Raw genomic sequence first — 24,341 nt, forward strand, 5'->3', positions numbered from 1 at the left:
CTAAATTATTAAAATTTCAAGATATTGTTGATTTATTGACTGTACAAATTGTATTTAGGGCAAGTAAGGACAATCTTCCAAAAAACATCCAACTTTTATTTTCTAAAACAGTAGGTGTATGGTATAATTTACGACATACACACAACTTTAAAGTTAGATGGGCAAATAATAAACGGAAAAGACTTTGTCCTTCAGTTCAAGGGGTAAAACTGTGGAACAAATTAGGAAGACAGTTCAAGGAATGTCCAAATATGAAATTATTTAAAAAGCAACTTAAAGAAATTACTTTTGAAAAATATATTAAGGAGAATGATTTTTGTTTATAAAAAAAGAAGTGTTATTAACTGTACTGTGAACATATTTGTGTGACAATGAAGGTTGCAATATCTTTAGTTAAAGAGTTTAAGTGAAGAGGGGTGGGAGATAATAAGTGTTACTTCATCCCACTCCTTTTCGAGCTAATATAAATGTGTTTTGTTATTGTATTGTGTTGTATTGATTGTAATGATTTTTTGTTTACTCTAATTTAATTTTTGTGTACTGCTGAGCACTGAGAATGAAATTTAGCTCGAAGCAAAAAAAACAAACAAACAAACAAATTGTCATACCAGTAGAAATGTGATCAAATGTATCAAATATTTAATAATCAACACAGTTTTGGGGTTTATTCCAGTTCATTTGACTCATACTTTTCACTGATGGATTACGAGCGCCCCTGGTGGTAGATCAGAATATTGCAGGACAGACAATACTGCATGCAAGAGTCCCAGAAAGACACAATTTGTATAAATAAAACAAGAAATGCTTGTTGATTCAACCATTTTAAAATATAAAATTATAATTAAAAGCATACCCTATGTTCCTTTGAAAAGAAAAGCAAAGTCTTTTGGGGAAAAAAATCATAATTACTCAAGACAACAATTTCAAATGATTTCATTGCAGTAAATTTTATTGAGCAGCAAGAACGAACAGTACAAAAGTGAAAATATAGCTTCAGACCAAAACCGATTGTCTTAAAGATTTAATCAAAATTACCAGTAACCATCCATCACTTAAATAACCAAACAATATGGTTCAAAACTAAACTAAATGACTTGGGTGACACTTAACACCTCAAATGTGGCTTTGAGCTTCTTCTTTTTTCCATGAACCGGTTTTTAACACAATCACCAGCATGTTGGTATTTATTCAACACATTGTAATCTATGTGCTTGAATACTGAGAATCTTCAGTAAAACTCTGCATCAAAGCCCAGAGCTGAGTCAGTGGTGCTAGTGCGCCCTCTGCAGGACACCTGCGGCTGCACTGCCCAGTAATCACATTGATTGCACAGGAAAAACTGCATGTTCACACATTTTAAACAACAATTCCAGACTTTATTGCCCTGATTGTGCTTTCATGAATAGACTGAATAAATATTAAAATCTCTGCTAAACCTTTGTCTCATGTTTGACACTGTATTTATTTACAAGTTCATTTAGTTTTATGTCCAGAGAACAGCATGTCTGGCAGCTAAATTTTAGATCTTCAATTGTTTCAAATTACAAACCTGAAAATGAAGGGTAAGTGTTTCCTCTTTGTTTAGAAAGAAAGAGAAACAGCTAAATGTAACCTGCCACTCAGACGGTTTTCATTAAACTGATGGAAATTATATAAAACGAAAAAAAAAACTCTTTTTCCCCGTTTAGGTAGAAAGCAGACAGAATAAAAACCAGCAGTCCAGACCAAAGTGATGCCACTTTCATTTTAGCAGGACAGGTTCAAAGAAGTCTACTGAGCGGCCTCCAAGGTCCCTCCAGACGGATCACGGTTTGATTCTCGCCTGTTTCTTTTTGAAAGCAGGCCGAAGAGCTTGGCTGCATCCCGGCAGGCTTTTGGTTGATTCCAAATGACTCACTGAGTTTCACCACGTCAGAAGGAGAAAACAGAGGAAACACCAGCAGTTTGTGCTTTGACAGCAAACCTCATCTGGAAGACGACAACCAGCGTGGCTCTTTGGTTGCTTTTTAAAGGTACAATTAAAGGGATAAACGATCAATAATTCACTGTCTCGCAACAAACAATGAAACACGAGTTACATCGATTAATTTCTTTATGCGTTTAGAGCTAAAACTATTTCTTAGGAGACACACAAGTAGATTATTGTAGTGCAAAAACAAGGGGGAAACACCAAACAGGTTTCAGTGCTACTTTAAGTGTATTGTGAGGGGAAGTTTCCCAAACTTCAATCCACTTAATGATTAGATGCTTAACCGCATAATATGCATAGTTACAACTAGAGATTGATCATCAATAAAAAAAAAATCCAAAATATAATTAAAGTATTTGCTCTAAAAACTACAAATGCATCTAATCAGCAGTTACTCAGGAAACTAACAGTAGTGAAGAGCTTATAGCTCAGTTTATTTGTGAAGAAACGTCACTGATATGAAAGTGAGAGTTTTAGAATAAGTGCGCAATATATTGACCATGAGATGACATTATTCAAGTTGAATTTATGCAACAAAATACTATGTATTACTACTTTAAGTTACAACACGCCGTCAGTCATGTTAAACTATCCCGCTAAAGCTTCTGAAAAGAGAAGCTGCTCGAATCAAACCGGGCGATAAGACGTGAATCTGGAGCTAAAGTGAAGCTGCAGGAGTGTATAAGTGTCGAGTGCGATCCCTGCCGTGCGGTTCGACCCGGTGAGCCTACGGCTGTGCCAGGCTCTGCATGGCCTCGCCCTCGCAGCGCATCAGGTGGTATCCGTGGCGCTCGGTCACGTCGAAGCAGCCCGTCCTGGCGTAGAAGTCGATGGCCGACGTGTTTGTGTCCTTGACGATGAAGTCCAGCTGCTTGCAGCCGGCAGCCATGCTGAGCTGCAGAGCAGAGAGAAGGAGTTAGGATCGAGACCACTGCAATAGAAAAGGTGAAAACATGTGGTTCACTCACCTGGGTCACTTTACTCATCAGCGCTTTACCAATGCCTTTTCCTTTGGGACAGAAAGTTAGTTAGTGACAACGGCACTACAGATGATATTTGTAACGCCCTCTCTGAGACACTGGCCCCATACCTCTGAACTCCGCCATCACGTACAAGTCATCCATGTGAACAGTCCTGCCTTTGCGTGAGTTGTAGGCGAAGTAGTAAAGAGCGTAGCCGATCTTTGTATGGCCTGAAATCCACAAGGTCCAAAGTTAAAAAGCAATGCAACAGAAAGCTTTCATTTTTTTCTCCCTTTGAGAAAAGCAAATACAATGTTTGAGTCTTTATAAAATTCAGAACGCATTGAAATCATATCTTAAATGCAGACATTGGAGTCCAGAGGAGGGCGGACGGCGGCGGCTGGATGGAAATAAGGCCGTGTCATGGAAAGGGGCGGCACAGCTGGGCAGCGGAGCGTAAGGTGATGGTGCTTTATGAGGGAAAAAGAAAAAAGAAAAGAAACGAAACGAGCGCAATAGCCCTGTTACATAAGCGGCGGGTAAGAAGAGCGGCCACGTCAGTGCTGCTCTGCCACATTAGGTAACAGAACTAATATAAACACGGGCTGATCAAGCCGATCGCTGCGGTGATTGACTGGCTGCACGGCTCACAGCAGCTCAGATTAACAAAAAGGTGTTAACTTTATTTTTTTAAAACCTGGACTGGGTGTTTTCAAAGAGCATTTGTGTTGAGGATTCCTCCCTCTGTGGTCCGACTCATCCCAAACTTCTGGGCTGGGTTTGGGTCAGCAGGTGATGGAGGTCAGGTCATCTGACGCAGCGCTGCATCACTCTCTTTCTAGGTCAAACGAACCTTGGATGGCCTGGAGGCGTGCGCTCATGATGGTCCAGTCAGCTCAATCCAGATGTGATGGATTGCCGTGGTGGACGTACGGTCCGGTCAGTACTACGTTGGAATAAACTACCAACAGTGTCACCGTCACACCTCCTCCTCCAGGCCTCACACACATGGGGAAACTATCCGCCCAACTTTTCTCACAAACACACGACAGCTGGAACCAGAAAACTCAGACTGGGACTCGTCAGACCGAAGGACCTCGCGGTGTTTGATGGTTTCTCTGACTCTGACTGTACTTTAGGAAGCTTTTTAAGGTCTTGATGTGAACTGACTGACCTCTTGTTCCTCTTCACCCGAGTGGTTCTTGTCTTCATGCAATATCAAACTTTAGGACCATTTCCTGTGTCAAGTCTTCCAGTAGCCAGCTGCAGCAAAGCATTATGGTTCCTCCACCATGCTTAACTGTTGGTAGGATGCTTTTTTTTCCCTTATTGGCTTCATTGAGCCATCGATCAGAAAGCTGTTGGTGTACAGTGTGGAAAAGCTCTATTTTTGCTTCAGATGTTCACAAAACATTTTCCCAGGAAGATTGCAGTTTGTTCAGGTTTTGCAAAGATCATTTGTTCCCTTTTATGTCTTTTTTTTTCTTGGCCTTCGCCCATAAAGCCCTGTATGGTTTGGTGCGCAGCGCCTGGTACTTGTTGCAGCCACGGCCTCAGACTGTTCCAGGTTTCCCTTCAGGTCTCTGGATGTTTGACGCTGTGTTTTATTCTGTTTCTCCTCCCCAACATTTGAACCATTTTTAAAGAAAATATTATGCTCACTCATTACTCAAATCCTTACAAATCATTCACTACAACCAGTTGATCAGAAATAGCTTTTTAAAATAATATAATAGTCTACTGTATGGCAACAGAGAGGAAAATACAGAGAAGAGTTATAAGTTAGACTTTGCAGGTTGAAGTGAAACTGATCTGAATGGGACAGTCAGGACAACCTTGAACTCCTAAGTTTGGATTTCTTGTCCAAATGTCAAAAACCACACCGCTATTGGAGCTTCTCGAAAATACCCTGTAGTGATTCTCACTGGTTAAATTCAGCCAGGCGAAACTTAGAGATGCTTTCAATGCCTCGTAAGCAATAAGAAAGTCTAAAAAGAGGAGCTCAATCATCAACAATGCACAACGAAGTTGACTTATAGTTAGAATAAATAACTGACTTCAAGGACGGGAAAAGGAAAAACAGTCAGGAATGTCAATAAAGCAAAAACAATAACCCGCTCCAGTATTGGTTCAAATATTTGTCAGGTAATTTTGTGACGCTGTGTGTCTGTTTGTTCAGCTACATGAAGTAAAAACACAGCTACTGATGGATCCGTCTCACCGCCACTGGACTTGTGGCTTTCAGGCACCTCGGCCACGATCACGTGAAAGAAGGGTTTCTTGGAGAAGCCGTCTTGCTCCAAATCTGCAGAAATGATCATAGGGGTATTTTAATACATTCCTTTAATGTATGGACTTAAAATATAACTATGAAATGTCCTGCCCTTTTGAATCAATACGACCCTATATCAATCTTTGGCAGTCCCTTTAAGGGTCGGGCACCCCTGGTTGGACACCACTGCCTTTCCTGCAGCCTGTCAGCAGGTGTTTGAGAAGAAAACTCACCTTTCTGAGTCAGTGTCAGCTGATCTGACATGCCATCGAATTCTGTCAGTTCCTAGGAAGGAAATAAACAACAAATCACTCAAATCCATCAATCCACAGTGAGCAATGCAATCATCAAGAAACATTTTGGAAAAATCAAAGGGGGAAAGAAACGTGGCTGTCTCATGGGTCGAACAGGTCTGCTGGAGCTGCTACTCTAAAGGACAAATTTAATGGGAACATTTTAGAAAAGAAGAATTGATGATACAGGACACTATTTGTGGTTGCCGAAATTCTTGAACATTTTATTTTATTGGGGAACATTTATGGTTGCAACGCTGATTCAGTAAACTCTAACTTATTACAGGAGATTGAAAATGATATCATTTCACGATTAGACTGTCTTCATACAGAACTGGATGATATCTACAAAGAAAAAGCTAAAGGTGATGTCATACGAGTAAGATTAAACACCTGTACTTTTTCACATTAATATGCAACATTTGTACATTCTGCGATGTGACGGTGAAACCATTGAGCATGACTTTGTTGATTGTCATCATGTAACTTTCTTTTGGTACATGATGCTCTCAGTAATCAACGTCGGGCCACGTCAGTCTTGACAGAAGCCCATAAGGTCCAAAAGTGCCCCCCGCGCAACACAGAAAAGGCGAATTTATGAAAGGTAAAGTGAAAGTTATGCCGCAAAACCGTGCTGATACGTATCTTTGCGCATTTTTCAGCGGTTATACGGGAATTCTGGACCTTTTCTAGCGGATATACGGCGTATACCTGCGTATCACCGCTGCTTCAGTGCGCACGTGTGATAAAGACAGTTCATCCAACAACATCTCATATCATCTGATCGCGGCTGGATAAGAGACGGAGAGAAAAAGAGCTTATTAAACGTCTTCCGCGCTCACGTGCTGTCTGCTTACCGCTATCATTCGCGCGATGTCCTTGCAGTCTTCCACGTTGCCTGCGCGAATGCTGAACTCCATGTCTGTGTGCGCTCGTGCGTGTGTGTGTGTGTGTGAGTGTGTGTGTGTGTGTGTGCTGGAGGCGGTGAAACGCTCGGGGCAGAGATCTCGCCAGATGATTAGGGCCGCGCGCCCTCTCGTTCTCGTGTACTCACGCACAGACGCATATGATGGCTATAACGGACTCGTGGAGCGTCATCAGAAGTAGACCAAGTACTACTGACACTGAAAGAACGCAAGAAATACCCGGATGTCTTTTATGGAAAATCACAGACATCATCGTTTACGCCTCATTCACGCTGCTGTGGATCATCATCATCATCATCATCATTATTATTATTATTATTATTATTATTATTATTATTATTATTATTATTTTCTTTATGCGTCCTTCTTCACATCCTGGAGAGCCGAGTCGTGACCGTTATTATTATTATTATTATTATTATTATTATTATTATTATTATTATTATTATTATTATTATTATTATTATTAAACAGTATTAAAACAACTTCTCGTAAGGATAATAATTAACTTATTACACATACATCGAAATGTTGTCAAATACAAGACCATGTAGAAAGAAAACAAAATAATAAAAATAAAAGAATTTGTCTTTAACATCAAGCATCTAAAAGGTAACTAAATAGGAGTAAGGTTTGAGACAGCAGTCAAAAAAGCAACAAAAAAAAACAAGATATATCAACAAATCTTTGTAGCCATTTTGCAAGGGTGTATATTTTTTGAGAGATAAGAAAAACAATTCAAAGTAATTTAAAACTAAATCAATGAGGGTTTGCTATTCCTCATATTGCAACAATGAACTTGGTATTTACCACAGAGAACAGCTACGATGTGTGGATCCATGTCTGCAGCCCAGCGGCACACCTGCTGGTCACCACTTCCGGGTCTCACAAAATATTAAAAAAAAACGGAGCTGTAGATCTGCATGCATCCGACAGAGAGCGCTCTCCTGCAGGAGGGGGAGACAACCAGAGGTCAAGGAGGGGGAGAGGTGAAGGGTGGAGGATGAAGATAGACTTTTGCTTTTTTCAAACATCAGTGAAGATGGTTTTGAATAAACTCACCCTGTGAATCCAAATATCAGTGTTTTAAAGTCTCCAATAAAGATCATCAGTGGATTGATTAACTGAACCTAACACACAGGAGTGTGTTAAAAGTAAAGTATGTAATATTAGGTGAGGTTAGAGCAGCCAGTCCACCAACAGGCAATGGTCTATTAAACCTAGACTGACAGTTCAGAAGTCAGAAAGGTAAAGATATTTATCGATTATTGAGTAGAGGGACTTTCAAATTCAGTAAGGATCCTGTTGGAAGAAAACCGATAGCCTTTATTTAACACATACAGCAGTGGGAGATTACATTTCTCTAATATTCACAACATGATTCATTCTTAATCAGCCGAAGATTTAGAAGAAAAAAAAAGAAGAAAGCATCAGAAAGCACTGCATTTAATATCTTCTTTGAAAGATATCAGAGGAAATACCAAAAAGATAGGGAAAGATTTTACAGTTCTTTTTAAATAATAATAATAATCTTCTCACTTTTGACAGCCACAGTCGGCCATTTTTTGTCTGGTTACTCCAGATTTCACTGGCTGATCCATGGACCTCTTTCCTTTATTCACCATGTCAACCTTGGAGTTGGAGCCCTTTGTTTGGTGGAAGCATCGTGATTTCATCCCACGGCTCTCCATTTATTCACTGTTTGAAAAGCTTCGAATGGCTTTCAGCGCCGGGGAAGACGGATGACGGATTTTCTCTCAAACTGAATATTCAGCTTTATTTTCTGAATGTGGCTTTTTGATGTCACCCTCTGAATCTAATACTCATACAAAAACAATGACAATTTGGGAATCTCCCTTCACTGTGACCCATGAGTCATTGCTGCTGTGACGCCGCTCTCTGGACAGTTATGTGCCAATTTACTGGAGATTTGACTGTACAATGAGCCGAACATTGGTCTTTACAGTGACTATAAAGGGTTCAACTATAGAAACACATCAGAGTTAACGTTTTCAATTCACACACCGCAAGTTTTACAAGACCAATATTGGTTTTTTTCTTTAAACTTTTTTTCTTTTCTCTCTCTGAAATGGGAAAGTTTAAAGACGTTCGATCATTGCTGTGTGCCTGTAAATGATTTCCATAAAGCTTCATGGTGTCTGTGTGGATTTTACTGGATGAGAAATGCTGCTTAACAGCATGTGATTAAATCCTACGTGAAACTGGTTTTTATTAATAATTTATTTTTGTTTCATCAAACTAAAAAAGAGCTATTTTATATCAACAATTCATAGACCTTCAGCTTTTTCTCTCAGTGGAAAATTAGTGTTTTAATGACGCCCACAGACCTTGACTGTGACAACGTTTTTTTTTTTTATTTTTTGGTTTGTTTTCTTTTTCCGCCCTGACCTTCTAAGCTGGCACAAAATACGCCAGAATGCCCGTCTGCATTCAGAGCTGTGAAGAGTGTCAGAGTTATGTAACCACTGATGCATTCATTAGTCCTCAGTGGTCGTGACGCAGCTCTGGGTTTTATCATTTCAGCGTTTCCACCAACTTTGCAGCAGTGTAATGCGCTGAAAGTGATAAGACAAAAAGATGAACTTTCTGAGAGGCCTGTCGGTAAACCGCGCTCTCTCTGTGTGACGAGAGCGACGTGATCTTCGTAGAAACAAAGGACTCCGTGTTGACGGCCGTGACATTAGGTGTGAAAAGGGAGAAAATCTGGAAAGCAACGATTTTTTGGAAGGTATTTAACTAGGAAAAAAAAAACCCCCAAAAGGTCAGTTTCCCTCCCTAACCTGACCTCTGCTGAAATCACAAGGACAACAAAACTGAAGTGGCTCAGCTGGTGGAGATCCGGCTCCTCAAGATATCTTATCTCAGCTGTAAACAGAACTCACACATAGAAGTTTTAAACTCTTAAATTAGCACGTGACCCATGTGTTTTCCTTTAAATAATCCCATAAGTATACTGATATCGAACACTTCTTTGGTGCTTCTACCACACTATGTAGAAACAGAATTTCTCATATTTTCTCTAGTTATTATTAGTAAATCATATTTGCTGGTTGCAGACTACTGGGTTGTTCAGTTATTTAAAATTAGAGCCTCTAAATCTTTACAATACAGTCGTGATTCTCTCATGTCTCTTGCATCTTTTCACAAGCCCATGATATATCTTTTAAGAGTATAACGGCTCTCGGCGGCACCAGACCGCAGTAAAGATACCGCCGCTTCACTGGTGTGTAAAATGTGGTTTTAAGTAATAATTAACGGCTGATCCAGCAGCTAAACATCTCAAAGAGGAGTCGCTGGTCTTTCTGACCTGATTTCGCTTCTCTAATTACACACGTACGTGTTGATTCCACGCACAAGTAACGGCGTAAATAGGAGCCTGCGGGAGCGCGGTGCTAAAAATACATTTTGCGAGCGGTTCGTCACAGCGCACGGCTTTCTGTACCGAGGAGGGTGGGGAGGAAATGAGCCGAGAAGAAAAAAAAAGGGGGGGATTTTTTTTTTGCAGCGCCGGCTCGGAGTGCCGTGTCGGCAGCTTTCTCCTGGAAAAATAAAAAAATCCAAAAAAAATAAAAGAATCTGTGTGTCTATAAATAGCTGGAGCGGGACGGCGTGGGCTGACGAACGGCTGCTTTCATACGACGCAAGCAGGAAAGAAAAAAAAAAAAAAAAAAAGAAAGCCAGAGCCTTTACCAACACATTCATCAGCGGGCCCCGCTCGGCCTGCCGTGGTGACGTGTGTGAACCGCCCCTGGCAGTCTGACACACACACACACACACACACACACACACACACACACACACACACACACACACACACACACACACACACACACACACACACACACACACACACAAACACACACACACCAGGCCAGGACGTTAGCAGACGGCGGACTGTGACTAAGACGGAGTGTGGGGGGGGGGGGGGGGGCTCTCGCTGGTCTAGAAATATCTGACAAATGCTACAGAAACCCAGAGGAAAACGATGGCCGGCGTCCAAATCTGGTGTCATGTTGACCTACAGATGATCACAGCTGCAGAGAAGGTCAAGGCCGTTTGATGACAGTCACATCAGTCCCGAAGTTTCATTTTCATTCATATCATCCTCGGAGAACAGCTCATTTGATTTTTTAGTGTTTTGTTTTTGAGAGAAGCTTCTGTGTTTTCCTGTTTGTTTGGAGCGAGATAAAGCTTCATGACTCAGGAGAGTCTAACGTCATCGAGCACCAAATCCTCATGATCACACCGACATCAAGTCAGCCCAAACAAGTCTCAAGACTAAACCAGTTTTCTTATACTGATTATTGCAATTTGCATAGTTTTCAATACAGATGACCCTTCATTTTTATTTGTAGTTGAATAAACGTTTGTGCATTGTGCTACTTGTTTAAATGTTTTGTCCCTACACACTGGGGTGGTGTGTGTTTTTGCTGTTCATCATTTCACAGCTGGTGTCAGACAGTGAGCTCACCGAGGAGGTATTTTCACAGAGCGACTTCTGTTTTTATGAGCACACGTCATTTTCAGTCTCTTGAAATCTTAGGACAGGTTTGTAAGGAGAGCAAACATTCCCCACTTTCACATGTTTCTATACGTTTGTGATGCATATTACTGTAATCCTTTGTGAAATACTTCTTTTGTTTGGTGCATTGCTCCTTTTCAATAACATGTTTTCACTTCCTCTATAGTTGCTGCTGGACTGTGAAGTAAAACTCATCAGATCATCCACATTCTCAGGATTTCACAGTTTGATGACATGTTCGCACTCTGCGAAATGCCAAACTAAAAATACTGTTAACCAGTACTGATGTCTTCCATGAAACCCCCTTATTGAAATAGTTTAGGATTTTTTTGAAGATGTTATTTTTTTGAACAGATTTAGAACAGAAACACTCTTCAGTTCCCTGAAGTTTAATTCTCCTTTCTCTTTCAGACTTTGCTTCTTCTTCCACACTGCGTTATTATCATCTTCTTCTCAACATGGTTCTAATACTGAAAGTATAAAAAAACTATACTCTGCAGTTAAGACCGACTCACCAGTGAGGAAGAAATGACATTCCTCTTGGTGTTGCTAACCTGTGCTGTAAAGATATGCGATGCTTTAAAGAAGTCTACTCCAGTAATATTAAAGTTGTGAATAATGAAAAGATGCATTCTTGAAACAGCCTGCTGCTGATAATGGTACACTTAGTGAGAAACTGTGACTCCTTCAAAACATGGCGGCCCTTTGGCTGAGAAGCAGCTCTACCGTTAAACTGAGGTTAACGGTTGCTGTCTGGAGCAAAGAGTCCACGTTTCTGACGGTCCGTGGGACTCAGTGATCCATTCGCTCTTTGACGTGAGACGTTCTCTCGCCTGAATATGTTGCTTTTGTTCTGTTTTGTTTTTCCTGTTGTGTTTCAGTCACATGCATAAGAAACGGCATAAAATAAACACCTACTTTATAAATTAACTAGTATTACCTACGTCCTTGTATGTGAATTTATCTCAACAGCTCTTTTTGTTGTACTTTTTTAAAGCTTCTATATATCAAACGTCTCTTTGCTCTTTGCTTATATAACCCATTTAAGGTATTTCCTCTATACATTCTGTACAAACAGTTCCCATTCTGTTCTGAGATAAGTCAACCATCCCATCGGTTTTGGGAATGGGACGGACCTGAACTTTTCAAAAATACTTCAAATGCATCAGTGAGATGCACGCTGGTTTTGAAGTTTGTTGGCCCATTGTTCCTCGGACCGCTGGAGAAAGTCTTCCCAGCATGCCGCTGGTAACTCGCAAAATAACGGCAGGCCGGACGCTGCCTCCGCTTCCTGTTTAGTCTGGATTCTGATTGGTCCCTGGGCCTGAGAGTATTTCCACTACAGAGCCGTCAACACCACATTTATCAGGCTCTAAAAGGAAAATTAAACAAATAGAAGACAGTTGGCTGAGGCACAGTCAAAACACACACACCAAAAAATATCTCCTGAAAAATGATTTAACGTCCACAAAGTCTTTATTCAGCTGCTTTTTATTCAGGGGTTACCACAGTAAGTCATTAGTTTCCACCGCTTCTGTCTCAACTAATCATTCTTCCTCTTCAGCCCCCATTATCTGTGGTGTACCACAAGGTTCGGTTTTAGGTCCAATTTTATTTTCTATTTACTTTCTCCCTTTCCATCTTTTAATCATTTCATGCAGATGACAGAGATGTACCTTCCTGCTGATCCACGAACCCTCAGATGGCTCAATATTTTCGTCGACGACATCAATCCAAACGTGAAAAATCGCTTTCCAAACGCAGAAGCAGCTGAACTAGTGCATGCGTCTGGTGATTTGAGGAATTCCCCCAGACGGACCCATCCTCCTCGTCTGGCCTGGTCATGCTATACCAAACTTCAGACTGAAAGCGGGAGGTGGGGGGGAAAAAAAAGGAAATTAGCTCATCAGCAGACTGACGCAACACTGCTGTAAAGATATGAGTGAGGAAAGGAGACGCTGTGTCATTCCTCGTGCTGGTGCACATTAACATGCCTTATTAGGACATCGGCAGTGATTTGTGTGCCCGAGCGGCTGTTGGGAAGACGTTTGCCTTTGTTTTTCTGTTTTTCTTTTGTGCTAGCCTGGATTTCATAAGTTCCCCGACGCAGTGCGAGGCATGCGATTCATGTGAAAGTCGGATCACTTTGTCCCTTAACTCAACAAGGATCGCTGGCGGAGTGGGCCATTCAGTAGAACATTAAACAATAGCTTCGTTTTCGGGAAAAGACAAACACACAGAGCAGAGCGGACTTCCCTGTAAGGTCAAGGGAGATGTTTATTATTCTGATGCGGTTCTTCACCGGTGTCTCGTCGAATGTGGATCGATGGGATGCGATTCCAGCTCACTTTCGGTAAAGAGCTGGCAAACACTGAATAAATTACGATCACTTGCTGATAAATTACGCTGTTCTCTCACTAGTCAAACAAAACAAGTGTTATTTACAAGCCTCATATTTCTTTTATGCTGGTAACGCCTCCCGGCTTCCCGTTCTGACCCCAGCTGTGTGCACTGCTCATATTTCAACACAAGACTGTAAAATAAATAAATAAATAAAAAAGTCACTTACTGGATGATCAGACTTCTTGCTAAATGGCATAAAAATGACCAGAAATTTTACACACAGCGAGCTATGTGTCTGTGGCTGACATATTTTTGAAGGTAGAAGCTTCTGTTATGTGTAGAACCATGGAATCCACCTCTGAAAATTCAAAGCGACCATGAGGCGACGCTGGACCTGCCAGCTTCCCTCTTTGATCCGGACCACGTTCAGCCTTAAGGCAGGTCACGCCTGAGTTCAACACCGTTTACAGAAAACAGCAACCTACGTGGAAACCTGTTGCTGCTGTACACATGCAATTGATATGTTTCAAAGCATGAAAATGTTCCGACTAACCTGATGATGAAGCTTTCTGCAGATCCCTGCAGCAGTAAGTACTTTAACAAATGGCTTTTAAGGTTTCACAGGCTTTCTAAATTTGCCTTTGTTGTGGCTGATAACATAAAGGAAATACGCTTCTCATTTTTGCACACGCTATTTCCTGAATGCAGAACTAAACCTCACAACAACACCTCAAAAAAGTCACATAACGCTTTGGGCATGATGTAAACTTGCAAAAATGTGTCGGGTATCAGCAGTCACCTCCCTCTTTCCTCTTGACTTTTGTTTGTCTTTCTGTTTGTTCCTGCCCGGCAGCAGGGCATGACCGACCCCCCACAACCCACTCTGTCTAGTCTCTCGTCAATTATTACCATTTTTTTGGATGGAGACCCAGATCCATTCTCCACCCCGTCATTTTAACATTTTTCTTCAGATCTTTTAAATTGGAATTTTTCAATAATTTTTCATTGAAGATTTATATTTCTTCTCTCTGGGTCTGAATTGCTGCATTGTGACTCCTATTCACTTTATAAACTGTACAACACAAGCAAGAATACAGACATAAGGAAGAAACAAACTAAATAAACTAACTAAACTAAACTAAATATAATAAATAATAAAGTCATAAACAGAATGATTTGAACACATTCAGATTCAGAGTTTCAACCTTTTTAAAAGAGCGCCGTTCAAGCAGGAAAAATAGGAAACACAGCCAGATTAACTGATCGTCTCTCTATGCTCACTCCACCTGGTTCCTGTGCTTCATCCACAGAGGGCCACTTTGCTGAGCAAGAGTTGACCAATTTGGTTTCCTATTGAGCCTTTCTTGGGCCTCATGAACGCAGAAAACTGTCAGCCGTCATTGTACAGTTTCCGGAAGACGGACCCTGAAAAGTTAAGAGCAGCAGCAGAAAGGCGGGTCCCAGTGATCCAGAAGCAACTTCAGCGTTACTTTGGATTTGCCAACTTTGACAGAAAATTAATGAGAGACTCCAATAATATCTGACATAATTCCTGCCAGGACTATGGTCCCTACTCTTTAGTAGATTCAACTTCACACACGCCTATAGTCCTAGGACACAGAAAGTCAAACCTGATGGCCCGTCTCGCCAGTTCAGTGACAAAGAAAGCACAAACTACACTTCCAAGACCATTCTGCTAGTCTCCAGTGTTCTTGATTCCCTCACTTGGGAGATTGAGGTGGTGATTTCCAGAGCTCAGCAGAGTCAGTCAGATCCAGATGATAATCTTGCTGACGGCATATCACAGTTCAAGTGGCCACACAGATTCCAAATAACAGTCGAACAACCAGATGAGTCTGAGCTGCACTTACCAAATGCAAATACATAAAGAAAAGAACCAAGACAGATGCAGAAGTTAAGAAAATGGACATTTTGGTGAATAGCGAAGCAACAGCAGCAACACGTCTTATTGTGTGTGTGTGTTTGTGTGTGTGTGGGCAGGGCTCAGTGCTCCTGAGCCAAGAAGACCATGGCCCCACCCAGATTTGGAGGGGAGCCGGCCTCGCCCCAGGAGCCCTGCCCAGAAACCAAACAGGGTTGTCTTTTCTCTGTGTTTGCCGTGTGATGGACTGGCAACCTGTCCGGGGTGTATCCTGTCCTCGCCCATGGTTAATTAGCCCTTCACAGGATCAAGTGTTGGATGGAGGGATGGACAAATAGCCCCCCCCAAAAAAATACAATCAACCCCAACCAAAAAAAAAAAAAAATCTAAAATATTACAACACAAGCTAAGAGATGCCAAGGACAAGCTTTAAACAGAACTGATTGTAAAAATCAACAGTATGAATCATAAAAAAATTGTCTCCCAACCAGCAGAGAACAACAGAACTCTAAAACAAGGAAAATGTGACCCATGAGCGAGACTGGAATAAAAAACAAAAATGACCTGAAATGGCAGAAAATAAGCAGGAACATAAGTAAAAATGAAAGAAAGCATTTGAATGATGAAGACAAAACAAAACAACCACAAACGATCTGCAGGTTTTTGCTCGTTTCATGTCTCTTTTGAGTGTGTTTGGACCTCGGTGGTAGGAACAGGACATGTTTTTTCCATCGGTCCAGTTGTTTTCAAAGCCTTCCCATGGGTAAATATCCAACTTGATATTTCAGACTGACAGCATGCAATATTTCTGTAGTTTTATAAAAACTACTGTACCGCCACCCACCCCCCCCCGAAAAATAAAGAAGTTACACTCTGATATATTTATCCATGCTGCTTCGTTCATCCTGCAAATGTCCTGCAAGGTCCACAGGCCACGAACAGCAAACAAGCACAGGAATGTACGGCGGTTCCCCAAAGGTCCCTCGCTTCCATAAAAACCTACAGCTGGCGATATGCACGTAGCGTATCTGAACTCCAAACATGCTGAATCTCGCAGGCTTCTGCAGCAACATCCTGAGGAAATCGCCTCTCCCTCAAAGTTACCATAACGAGACATCAAAGCTTGGGCCGCTGCCAAGCCAATGAGATAAAGTGGATTTTAAATGGGCTTCATCAAAATGCTGCTCCTAAATATTTCTTCTTCTCTCTTTTTGTTTTTTTTGTTTTTTTCATTAGAGGCGGTTTACTCAGATTTGCTCGCTTCCCTTTTCACAAACTCAACCTGATCCTCCTGTGCAACCAGAAGCCTGTTGTTCTTGTTCCAGAAAGCATGTGTAAGCACCAAGTGGAAAAATATACACCTCGTCCAGTTTTTCAAGTAGGAGATCAAACCCTCCTGAATTCCCGCTCGATGACGCCTCACTTCAGGGGAGAATTACCTCTTGTTCTCGTTTGTATCGCGTCTCACAATCGGCACACGTTGGCCTGAGCGTCAGGAAAGGTGTCACTCGAGGTGCTTCTTCTGATCACAAGACGCCAAACGCTCCATACCCTGCTACTGGAAACTGGGAATATTTAAAAACACAACACGATAATTCCAAAAGTGGGATTGCCCCTGCAGGTTTCATAAAACCACCTGATCCATAAAAACAAGCCTGCTTTGGGATGGGTCTGGCCTGAATGTCAACAAACAGGTCCCTTTGGGAGATTCATCATACCGTCTACGTTTTTCACGAATACCAAACTCCACCCGCGTTTCTCTACAGTTATGAACATTTTTCTGAATGTCCGGAACAAAGCGTATGCTCCACTACAGCGGGGACGTCAAACCACCCACCTGGGATTCATAAAATACAGATAAAAACAAAAGAATAATTTAATTTACCTTTCCTCTAAAAAGGTCAATTCTAACGTCTCTCTGAAAAAGGTCCAGTTTTAGTCCGATTTCACTAAAGGCTAGCACGTTTGAGCAAAGTGAATCAGCTGAATCAACAGAAACTCTGCTGCCATCTGCAGTTTTTTTAATCTTCACACGTTTTACTTCTGCAAGAAATTCGCATTTGGTGGACAAAACTAGAAACTGCAGTCTATTTTATTCAAGGCGCGTGTCTCAGATCTGTCTGATATACACAACCCTGCAACTAAAACACGAAAATAAAGACCGATATGTACATTTTAAACTTTTCTATAACTTTTCTCAATAAATTAGCAAACAGCCTGACAGTTAATCTAATCTAATCCCAGTCCAAAAAGACAGTTAAACTGTGATATCACTAAAACCAGTTTACCCCCAAACTCCCATCTTGTTATTTGGTCTCAACTTGTTTATCGGCACTGTATTTTGAAGTAAATTCCTGAATGTTTCAGTGTTTTATAAGAAACAATTCAAGGCCTGGGACTCTCGCTATTGTTCCATCCGACCCTGACTGATCAGTAAATGTACTTGTTTGTCTCCACAGGCTTCGTGGCATGTTGCTCTTTAATACAAACACATTGAGGGAAACCTGAATTGCTGCTATGCATCTTAGAAACATTTTATTACTTGTGTCAATAAATTTTATCCTTTGCACTGAAGCAAACTAAGTTCATTCAAGTCTGATGGTGTCCAAACATGAGTTTTTACCAATTTAACTGTTTTATTCTACAGAGTCATAAAGAAAGCTTTCTTTTATTAGTGTGTTGCTGTATTGTATTGTTGTATGTATTGTTGCATCCAGTCAGGAACTGGCAAGAAGCCGGTCCTTTTATTGTTGTTGAAGAAATCATGTAAAACTGGAGCCCGTTGTGTTTACAGTGCAGGGAGAAGCAGCGGCAGCAGGGGGAAGAGGCTGTAAAGAGCCAAACTAAATCATCCTGACAATGCTTACACGATGGATATTTGCTTTAGAACATTTAGAAAAACAGAACTAGTCATAAAAACGAGTCGCCCTGAACTTTTGTGGGTGTCTGCTCTGCCATTTTACTTCCCATATTTTCTGTTTGTCCTGTTTCCAATAATAGAAGCAGTTTGCCTCCCTTCACGAGGACACTAGAACAGATTTCACAACCGGGTAAATATCATGATTTTCCAACCGCGTCACGTAGAACTCAGGAAACGTGGCTCTGAGAACTGATTTTGGAAGTCTTGCATCAGGATTGGATTCCCCGTGAAGTAAAATCGAATATCGTCACTCGGGTCTCATCCTTCCTCTGATGTTACTCAGATTGTTTTTTTTTTGTCAAAATCCGCCCAATATGTTGACGTTGACCTTTGCAGGAACTTTTCTCACTGCAGGGATGGGTTTGCATAAACTGTGCATTTACATTTCGCACTGTTTTCCCTCACAAAGACTTCATCACCACCCCCTATGAGGGGGATTCAGATTTGTGGGTTTCGGTCTTGAGTATCAGGGATTTGAATAATGACCGGATGTTCCTGTAGAACCAGAAACGCCCTGATGATAGTAATGAGGCTAATTGCAGCTGCTGGGGGGGGGGCATTGATGAGAACGCGGGTCTTAATGTTGAATACCACTCTGAGTTTGCATTTTCTCAATGGGGCGTCCTGAACCTGCCGAGCAGCATGCTCCAACCTGAACTCAGACCACGGCCTGGACGCTGAGGCTGTCCTCGCCGCTCGTCGGTAGGGCGGGCCGCTCGCCTGAGTCGGTCCATTATGTCACCGGCGGCCCCAAGAATAGCCGCAGTGTGTCTCTGCGAGGCGCTGAGGCGAGCGTGACGTCCGCAGCTTAACTGTTGTTGGGCCGAACCCAGGAGAAACAGGGGCCCTACTGTTCCCCCCATGTCAGGCACACCCAGACGCACACACACACACACACACACACATGGAAGCGTTTAAAGTTTTTCCTCTGCCACTGTTCAAGAAACGGTCCCAGAATAAGCAGCAGGAGCAGATCTGCACCAGCAAAGGGCAGTGATCCCCATCAGGCTGTGACGCAACGCGTAGGCAATGAAAGGTAGTGGGTTTCAGATGTTTCCCTCGGCGCAAGGCAGATGATAGTGCCTGAATAAAGAAATGTGAGCTTTTCAGTGGGTGGAACATGGCCGCATGAGGCTGTGTGTTCATGTCAGCTCATTTTAAAATCCTGCAAACATTTTCTCTGCTTCATGCTGTTTAAACAAAGTATGTATTATCAATTTTGTATTTATTATCGTTGTTAAAAGCAGAAATTATGGCAAAACATTGAGACTGAATCCATGAAATTGTCCACTTTTTTGGTTTTTATTCAATCAAGGGCTTGAATAGTTAAAAATATTACATGTTTCTTGAGCAAATTTACAATTATGCCCCTGACTTTCTATTTGATGTGGCTATGGAGCGTTAAACCGCAATATAATGGCTTAGTTTTTCATGTGTGAGGGTTGAACAATACTGAACAAACTTGTATAACTCCGAACTACTTGGGAAAAATAGACAGTGACAAAACAGGCCAAGTTAAAATTCTTGTATAAACCCTGTCTGGTGAAAAACAGCTCTTTGTTCAAGCTGCTGAATATCAGTTTGCTCTTATTTTAGTGTGTTCGGAGGCTGTTGTTGTTTTTTGTAAAGATGCATTTGCCTTTCTCATATTCTATATATGTGCTTTAGGATTTGTTTGTTTGTTGTTTCTGTTCAGTTACAGTGCTGCTTTCAAGAAAGTAAACTTAACAATATGCAAGAATTGCTGGCCTTTTTTTAAATAATGTTGCAGCCAAAAATGTAGAACATGAACAAAAAAATGAAATAAGATGTATTCAGGTGAAGTCTACAACCAAGAGAAGAGATCTGTATTTTTCTTAGAGGACATTTCTACACGTATAATAAAGTTTTTCCTGGGAACAATAACAATAATGCCAGTTAAAAGGCGCAGAGCGTCATCCACTTCCTCCCGCTTTGAATCAAAAGTTTCACTCAATAGAAACTCAAATGAGAAGCAGATGCGCGCCCGCGCGTGACGAGCTCGCGCCCGCGGTATTTAAACCGGGTTCCTCCCACCGCAGAGCTCAGTCCGCTTTACACGCTGGGTACAGACACGCGCGCTCACACACCGAGGAACCTCGCGTTTGACTCCGCGCCCCGACGCACGGCGAGCACGCGAAGACCGGGAGGAGAGCAGGCGGGCTCGGGAAGGTTTCAAACCCCTGCTCCAAGGTTATTTTTTCTCCCCTTTCTGGGCGGTTTTTGTCGGACTTGCTGGTCGAGGCTCCAGCCGGAGCTATGGTTCACCTGAGGCGCGCGAGGAGAGCGTGTTCCGCGTGAAAGAGAGTCCAGGTGAGGAGGCGCGTCGAGAAATGAGATTATTGTTAACATTAAATGCTCAAAGAAAGAAAAACCTGCTGGGAAATAGATTTGGTTTTGTCGTATTGGAGCTGTAAAGTGCCGTTTTTCCTATTCGGTGAAATTTTTACGCGTCAGAAGTGAAAAGCTGACAAGTTTAAAATAAAAAGCTTCTGTTTGTGCCAGAAGAAAACGATATTCAGGGTTAACAAATGTATTGTTTGTTCATTTAAGTGTTCTTTACACTAATTATTGAGCGTTACAGTGGATTTTTACCTTCCTGACTCGTTTTCTATGAGTTGGCAGCAAAAACAGTTTAATGTGAGATTTCTGTTAAAATGTTTCTGCAATCAGCACTATTATACACTTAGATTATGTTCTTTTTTTTTTTCCTTTTTAAATAAATTTCACAAATTGAGTAGATTACCGAGGAATTTTCTTGCATGGCAGGTGAAAATATTAGACCAAACCCTCTCTTAACTATAGTTTAATTTGAGTCAAATTAATTATCAATTTGAATAAGAAGCAACTTCCTAATGACATGCAAAGTCCCAGAAACGCGATGTTTGCATGTGGAAGCTGTTTACACGCCAGCAAACTGAAGTGTTTAAGTGTTTTGTTAAACTAATGTTTGGTTTTCATGTTAACCTGGAGGCAGAATGTGAATGTTTGTCACATGGGGAAAACTAAGTGAATATGTGCTTTTTGCATTTTGCATGTTGGTGACCCACACAAGCTGCTGTGTGTGTGTGCATGTTTTGGGTCAGCTCGGCCTGGAGGTCGCCCTTGCATCTTTTCTGTGATATGACATTCTCACCAAAGCACGCCATTGTTTGGAGGAGAAATATTTAGGTGGGGAAGAAGGAGGGGGATGCAAAGCTGCTTCCTGTACAGGGATCTGACTAACAATGGGCCCACTGCCTTAAAACAGCCGGTGGCTCTCGCTGCGAGTCGCTTCTGAGAGGGAGCGAGGATGTCGAAAGAATGGCCAAGAAACCAGAAAGAGGAAAAAATATAGAGCAGCACAATGGTGGACGGGCAGCTCTGTGTGGTTATAGGATGGGAGACAATGGGAGGCCAGACGTGGTTGCATAATAGTTGGGTTAGCAAGGTCACCGAAGGCCTCGGACTCTGACACGGCGGTGATATGTCTCATACGTGGCTCATGGTTTTGGCCCTGAAATGGATTTCCTCAGATTCTCTACACTCTTCTCCATGTTTTCCAGTGCGCCCGCATGTTTAAGGGTTCGCTGCTTTGCGGACTAAAACCCAAGGCTGCCTGTGAATATTTAATGACGGGTGTCTGTGGTGGATGAATATTTCACACGCTGAATGCGTCACTTCTGTTCCCAATCTTGTTTAGTGACCTTTCACTTTTTCCACTGGCCGTCCTGACTTGGATGTTTTGCTTCCAGAGTGAATTTCACTGCATGACATTGCAAAAACTTAAAACTTTGTTTTCCGTCCTCCTCTGCCTCGTTCCAGATAAACGCCGTGGATGCGACTACGCTCCGTTTTCAGAAGAAAGGTGGAAGATTTGGGAGGGCCTCTGAAGAGGGACGCTTTCGCCACGGGCAATTACAGCACGGTCGAGATTTCCCCCAAAGCCGTCCTGAGTCGCGCCATGTCTCTCAGCACGTTCCACCTGGTGCAGACCCTCAAGAACTCCCCCGCCGCGTTCCGGCGGCGCTTCCGCCGCGACCGCACCGAGTCCCTGTCCCACGGGGATCCCCTCTTCAAGGTGCACTACCTGGGCACCGAGAAGATCTTCTCGCTGGACCGGGAGCAGGCGCAGGACGCCATCTCCCGCCTGCTGGACGGCATCGCCAACGGGAAGAAGCTGAGCAAGGACCACGCCCTGGTGGTGCGGCCCAGATACGTGGAGGTGAAGGAGCTGAGCACGGGCCGGCAGCTCACCAAGACCTACCTGCAGGACATCGCCTACTGCGCCGCCGACGCCAACCGGCCCAACGTCTTCCTGTACATCTGCAAGCACCACGGCCAGCAGCTGCAGTGCCGGGTGTTCTGGTGCAGCCGGGCGGAGCGGGCGCGGGACATGACGGCCTGCCTGGCGCACTCCTTCCAGCGGGCGCTCAGCGACTGGCAGCAGGACGGCTCGGCCACGCTGCCGCCGGGGGACGCCAAGGGCAAGCTGGCGGAGGAGTCGGCCAAGTCTTCGGCCAACAAGAAGAGCTCCACGCTGCCCACCGGTCTGGGGAAAGGTGAGACTTCTGCACACGGCTCCAGCTCTTTAAGCCCTTCATGTCAGGATTGTTCAAGTTGAACCCAGCGTAAGAAGACTCGGATCTTTTTGGGCAGTGAGAGTCCTTCAGAGAGAAGCTTCCACGCCGATATTTTAATGACAGAAGCAAATATCACACCAAAATCTCACTGTGTGAAAGTAATACATGACAGGATTTCACTAATTTACTTCAGTTTGGTGTGTTTTAGAGCTCAAACTGTGCTTTTACCTACCAGAGTAGGGAGCTGGCAGATCTCTAGCAGTCCTCAAACTCCCTCCAGTGTTCCAGACATGAATATTTCTTGATAACATTAATTTGATTTCATGAATAAGAACTTTTCTTTGTCTCAATATCAAACTCCAGTTTAAAGAGGAACAACTTGAACAGTCTTGTTAGCGTGAGAAGCGTTTCCCTGATCGTTGTCGACTCTTTTGTTCATCATTGGTTTAATATTAACATTTAAAAACTAACTCTGACAAACCCGACTCCTCGTTCTTGTTTCAGTTCGCTGGAAGAAAACCAGCTCCGTGTCTCGCAGCCCCCACAGAGGCATCACGAGAAGAGGGTCGTCCTCGGAGAGCTGGAACTGACTCTCCGTTTGACCACGTGCACCTGATGACGACCTTGGAGGGCCACGTCTCTGACGGACGATTACGAGACGCACGGATAAACCAGGAAGTGGCTCAACCTTTTTGCTTGGCGTCGGACGACGACCGCGAGAGTCCAGATTTGGACGTGCGCAGACCGTCGGCGAGAGGACGGCGGCACGGTCGGCCAGTGTTTGTGGATTTTGGGGCATTTTGGCTCGGCGCGGCGCCGAGTCCAGCGCCGGATGCTGTTGACGGCTTCCTTTTGTTCGCCTGCCATCACACACGAGGACTTCCGACTTGCTGAATAAACGACAGACAAAACTGGAAGAAGACTATGAAAGTCAGGATTTTGGGGTATTTGTTTTTATTTCACTGAAGCCTTTATTTTTTTTTTTATTACCTTGTGGCATTAGCGAGCTCATTTCTGTTCTCTTTGGCATTATATGGGCAAATTCAAGATATGAGGGGTAAATGCAGACACGTCGTACAAAAGTAGAGTTGAAACTCTTCATATTTAACGCACATAAACTGGAGTTACACACTGGTTTCTTTGTCGTCGGTCACGGCCTTTGTCACTTTCTGAGGTCTTTCAGTTCTAATCACAGATAAAACAGGCCTGTGAGACCAGAATCCTCCACTGACTCAGCAGCATCCTGAAGGAAAAAAAAAAAACACCCCAGACTCGAACCGTCTCTGCACTGATGAATTATTTGCTTTTACATGAGGGGGTTGGGTTGGGTGGGGTGGGGGTTAAATCCGTTTTTCGTCATGACTTGGGGGCTTGTTTGCGTCCCGACACTGGGAACACTGTGTTCCCGTGTTGGAGCCTCGGTGAGGAATGTGCGGCCGTGCACCTGCATTCCAATTCGGGGGTAAATCTGAGAATCTTCAAGGGGGAAAAATAAAAAACACCCACCCAGATTCTTCTTCATGTCAATCCGTGACTTTGCATGTGGCTCAGCCTCCATTGTCAATGCTACGAACGGCCTATATTTCTCTTAAAACCTCACCAAAGCCATAAAAGGTGCCTTTTTTTCTTCTTCTTTTTTAGCAGTTGGAGC

General features: G+C 42.8%; 2 protein-coding genes across 2 annotated transcripts; one reads left to right on the forward strand and one right to left on the reverse strand.

Annotated features, from left to right (window-relative positions):
- Positions 1-1,671: 1,671 nt before the first annotated feature.
- Positions 1,672-6,519, reverse strand: LOC115386005 (diamine acetyltransferase 1-like). Its single transcript, XM_030088131.1, has 6 exons — positions 6,354-6,519; positions 5,437-5,488; positions 5,153-5,236; positions 3,060-3,161; positions 2,938-2,978; positions 1,672-2,864 (listed from the first exon to the last, which is right to left on the reverse strand). The coding sequence occupies exons 1-6, from the start codon at positions 6,414-6,416 to the stop codon at positions 2,697-2,699; spliced, it is 510 nt and encodes a 169-aa protein (XP_029943991.1). The 5' UTR covers positions 6,417-6,519; the 3' UTR covers positions 1,672-2,696.
- A 13,674-nt stretch (positions 6,520-20,193) lies between these two features.
- Positions 20,194-24,008, forward strand: LOC115384905 (uncharacterized). The gene is made up of 3 exons (XM_030087082.1): positions 20,194-20,441; positions 21,933-22,669; positions 23,195-24,008. The coding sequence occupies exons 2-3, from the start codon at positions 21,946-21,948 to the stop codon at positions 23,278-23,280; spliced, it is 810 nt and encodes a 269-aa protein (XP_029942942.1). The 5' UTR covers positions 20,194-20,441; positions 21,933-21,945; the 3' UTR covers positions 23,281-24,008.
- Positions 24,009-24,341: the final 333 nt, after the last annotated feature.

The sequence above is a fragment of the Salarias fasciatus genome, chromosome 3 (genome assembly GCF_902148845.1).
Source record: "Salarias fasciatus chromosome 3, fSalaFa1.1, whole genome shotgun sequence".
Taxonomy (NCBI): Eukaryota; Metazoa; Chordata; class Actinopteri; order Blenniiformes; family Blenniidae; genus Salarias; species Salarias fasciatus.

What these genes read in the sequence shown, in the direction of transcription:
- LOC115386005 (XM_030088131.1), bottom strand. Translation starts at nt 6,416, where the DNA reads ATGGAGTTCAGCATTCGCGCAGGCAACGTGGAAGACTGCAAGGACATC. An exon ending in GCTGACACTGACTCAGAAAG is followed by an intron (nt 5,237 to 5,436) that starts GTGAGTTTTCTT and finishes TCATTTCTGCAG; the next exon opens with ATTTGGAGCAAGACGGCTTC. An exon ending in CGTGATGGCGGAGTTCAGAG is followed by an intron (nt 2,979 to 3,059) that starts GTATGGGGCCAG and finishes TCTGTCCCAAAG; the next exon opens with GAAAAGGCATTGGTAAAGCG.
- LOC115384905 (XM_030087082.1), top strand. Translation starts at nt 21,946, where the DNA reads ATGCGACTACGCTCCGTTTTCAGAAGAAAGGTGGAAGATTTGGGAGGG. An exon ending in GCCCACCGGTCTGGGGAAAG is followed by an intron (nt 22,670 to 23,194) that starts GTGAGACTTCTG and finishes TTCTTGTTTCAG; the next exon opens with TTCGCTGGAAGAAAACCAGC.